The 3,435-nt window shown below is 41.1% G+C and overlaps 1 protein-coding gene across 1 annotated transcript; it reads right to left on the reverse strand.

Moving 5' to 3' along the window:
• Positions 1-440: 440 nt before the first annotated feature.
• Positions 441-3,075, reverse strand: BETA-UP (beta-ureidopropionase). The gene is made up of 6 exons (XM_087689381.1): positions 2,782-3,075; positions 2,492-2,599; positions 2,107-2,295; positions 1,764-1,994; positions 1,464-1,688; positions 441-1,150 (listed from the first exon to the last, which is right to left on the reverse strand). The coding sequence occupies exons 1-6, from the start codon at positions 2,962-2,964 to the stop codon at positions 767-769; spliced, it is 1,320 nt and encodes a 439-aa protein (XP_087545507.1). The 5' UTR covers positions 2,965-3,075; the 3' UTR covers positions 441-766.
• Between the last annotated feature and the right edge of the window lie 360 nt (positions 3,076-3,435).

The following is a 3,435-nucleotide window of genomic DNA, read 5'->3' on the forward strand; positions in this document are numbered from 1 at the left end:
CATTCACCTGATACATGCACACTGCATCTTGCTATGGACAATGAGATTGGGATTACTTTGTTGGTTCCCCACAGCCCACTTTCGTACACAATCTTGTGCTTTGGTGTATGGATTCTGTTTCTAAAGTTCATTATCTTTTGAGTTCATGTGTATGGATTCCCCCTAGACAACCTTGAAAGATTTTCATATGATTTGGTGTTTTAGCCTCAGCTAGGCTGTTACACCTTTTTATTATTGGAGTCTCATTTGGGTGATACTTGTACACCTAATAATGGATCCAATGCTTTTTAAATATAAAAATTATCATCGAGATGGCAATCTTATACTCTTGCTCTTTAATAACTATGAATAAATAACAATGTAACACTAGTGGTGACAAACCAGTATTGAAATTTGAAAATACTGCATTCAATCCAGCAGTAAAGACCTTACATATGATGTGTGTTAATTAAATGCAACCAAGATTTATTGAATCTTTACAGACATGAAAGGCAGAAATTTCCTCCACATGCCTTAAAATTACAGATGCACCAGAAAAGACCATGGGAGAACACAGTTCAGATGTTACATTGCCACATCAATGGGCATCTGCAGTCTTGACACAGGACCAGCTTTCAGACAAGTCAATGTCAATATCAGTACAAAACATCAATGCCAGGTGATCATTTGACATTTCAATCTGTAGCCAATAACGATCATATTATGCCATAGTCTTTACAAGTTTCAGAATATGCACAAGTTCCTCACCTTAAGCCCTCACAGCTTATTACATGTACACAACCTTGCCCCTGTTACATGTTGGCAATGATGGATCTCTAATTATTTGAGGCTGAAAATCAGGCTTTACATAATTGTTCAGAAGCTCGGCATACTTTTCATACCGAGCAGTCATCTGAAACCCCCATTTATCTTTGACTTGTTGACATAGGTTCAAATCCATATCAGCAATCATCAGCCCATCATGACACCTTGATAGGCAAGGAGTGCAAGATGCATCTGGGGCAGCAAAATAGCTGGAACCATAAAAATGGCCAAAATCATTGTGCTCAGGTTTCCCATCACCTGAAGTAAAAGGACGAGGAAAAATCTCTGTTCCTACTCGATTGATTGCACCGACAAAGTAGTTGTTGGCTATTGCAGCATTTCGAGCCTGCAAGAAAGTTGAATGTGTCATACATAGTCAACACTCACCAGAGAAAAATGCAAATAGTATAATCCAGACCCACATTCATATCCGTCTCTCTCTCTCTCTCTCTCTCTCTCTCTCTCTCTCTCTCTCAAACGTTCTGTCAATCAGCTTTAGATGGGAATCATCTGGAGAGACAGCAACAAGGTGGGGTTTACCATACTTTGAAAAGATATGTACATGTTTGTAGTAATTAAGCAGGGAAGTTAAGTCTTCCCTTTTAACTTCACTAGTGATACCTTAACAGATGAACAGGAGCTCCTAATATACAGCTTACCTCTATTGGCCACATAGGTTCACTCAATTCTCCAACTGTTGCAGATGGATTGAAAACTATCTCAGCTCCATTCAATCCAAATGCCATCCAGTTTAAAGGATGATGCCTGCCATAACAGATATTGACAGCAATTTTCCCAAACACTGTCTCAAAAACAGGATTGCCAGTATTCCCTTCCATGTAATAAGTACTTTCATTGAAGTCACCAACTCGAGGGATGTGATTCTGTCATTGGGATCATCCTGAAAAATTTCAGCAGATATTCTCGAATTGCTGGACAAACAAAAGAAAAAAGTTTACCTTGCGATGTTTGCCAATTACATTGCCGTTGCTACCAATGACAACAGCAGTATTCCAAAGGATATCACCATGAGCCTTGTCTCGTTCCAGAATTGGACTTACTATTACCATGTTGTACTTCCGAGCTAATTCTTGTAAAAACTTGGTTGATTGCCCTTCCTCAGCGCTTTCAGCAAATTCACACCAACTCTTTTCCCGAGTACAGAAAGCAAAAGGCATTGTCCAAGCCTCCTGAGAAGTGAAAATAGTAGATTGTCCCGTCATGACAGAGATTTTTGCAAACAGTGGGGTACCAAGCATGCTATTGAACAACTCATTTGCCATATGTTGCATTCATTACTACCTGCAAACAGAGAATATTAACCGAAGCAGCTCCTGCTGCATCAATCATAGATTGGACTCTCAACATTATTTCTCTTCTTTGATCCAAGAAAGGAGCAGTGGTGGGAAGAACAATCTTGTTCTGAACAAGGGCCACCCTAACAACTCGAGGAGGCCGCAGTTGCTCCTCAGCAGCTCTGAACCTATAGGCCTTTGCAAATCAAAACTTGCATTTTAGGACGCAACTCTTCAACTGTGTGACTAATGACTATCCTTCTCATCTCTTCAGAGTGCAAATCACTAAGGAGAAGATCAGACAGGGAATTTGCAGCAATCAATCAGCTAGTCCATCTGTAAGTTGAAATCGGATCAGTGAGGGAAGCTTGTAGCAATGAATCAAGACTCACCTGTAGGTCAAAATTGAAGGATGCAGCCTTTGCGACAAGGTGTTGAGGCAACTGCAGAGAGGGGACAAGGTCCCCAGCATTGTATCCCAACAGCAATCTCTTGACTTCCTGCTCAAAGCGGCCGACTTCATCAATAGAATTCCTAAACTATTCATCAAGAATTCCCCGATTGCTCATCAAAGAGACAGAGGTCATCAATAAAATTCCCAATTTGATCATCAAGATTTCGCCATTTGATGTGAATGGCCACGATTGAAAACAGAAAAGGAAAAGAGAGGATTCGATATTACCTTGTGTGCAGAGGGGGGCAAGTAAGCAGCCAAAAGGTCGTGGAGAGATCGGTAGCCTAGCAAGGATCCTGCCTCATCCGCAGTGGGAGAAGGTGCGAGACGGCCGTTTTCATACACTTCTTCTCCGCCTTTTTGCTGAGCAGCCATGGCTTCTGCTGTCTTTCGCTCTTGATCAGCATCCATGGTTTCGTACAGTGCCCTGTGATTGTATCCCACCTGACCTTACTCGTTGAAGTCAATTTGCTCACTACCCCCGATGTTTGATTAATTATGTTTATGATCTTTTGGTTACCCTCGATTATGAAGAGGGCTATAAAACTTCAAAAACTCATAACGTTTGATTCTACCTTGGAATCCTAGATCTCTCGAGAGAACCATAAAACTCCAAAAACTCTAGATGTTTTCTTTGTCTTGGTTATCTTAGTTTGATTTAGGGAGTGTATGCCAACCTAGCCAACTATATTTTTTTCGAGCCTATTTTTGAGGCAATTGGGCTGTGACCCTTCCAACGGGCTCATATGTATCCTCCTCTCTTTCGTGGAAAAGGGGAGATGCATTTACATCCATGTGAGGTGTTATTCAGGCCTACCCCCATGTGACCAAGAGGTCATCAATTGATCATGTAACCAAAGCAACTCTGTGTATGCCTTTATA

The sequence above is a fragment of the Lygodium microphyllum genome, chromosome 12, assembly GCF_053477565.2.
Source record: "Lygodium microphyllum isolate KBCC chromosome 12, Lygodium_microphyllum_v1.1.10, whole genome shotgun sequence".
NCBI lineage: Eukaryota > Viridiplantae > Streptophyta > Polypodiopsida > Schizaeales > Lygodiaceae > Lygodium > Lygodium microphyllum.

Coding starts and splice junctions, on each gene's coding strand:
- BETA-UP (XM_087689381.1), bottom strand. CDS start 2,964: ATGGATGCTGATCAAGAGCGAAAGACAGCAGAAGCCATGGCTGCTCAG. Junction 1,689..1,763: donor TAATTGGCAAACATCGCAAG/GTAAACTTTTTT, acceptor TCCCAATGACAG/AATCACATCCCTCGAGTTGG. Junction 1,151..1,463: donor AACCTATGTGGCCAATAGAG/GTAAGCTGTATA, acceptor ACTTTCTTGCAG/GCTCGAAATGCTGCAATAGC.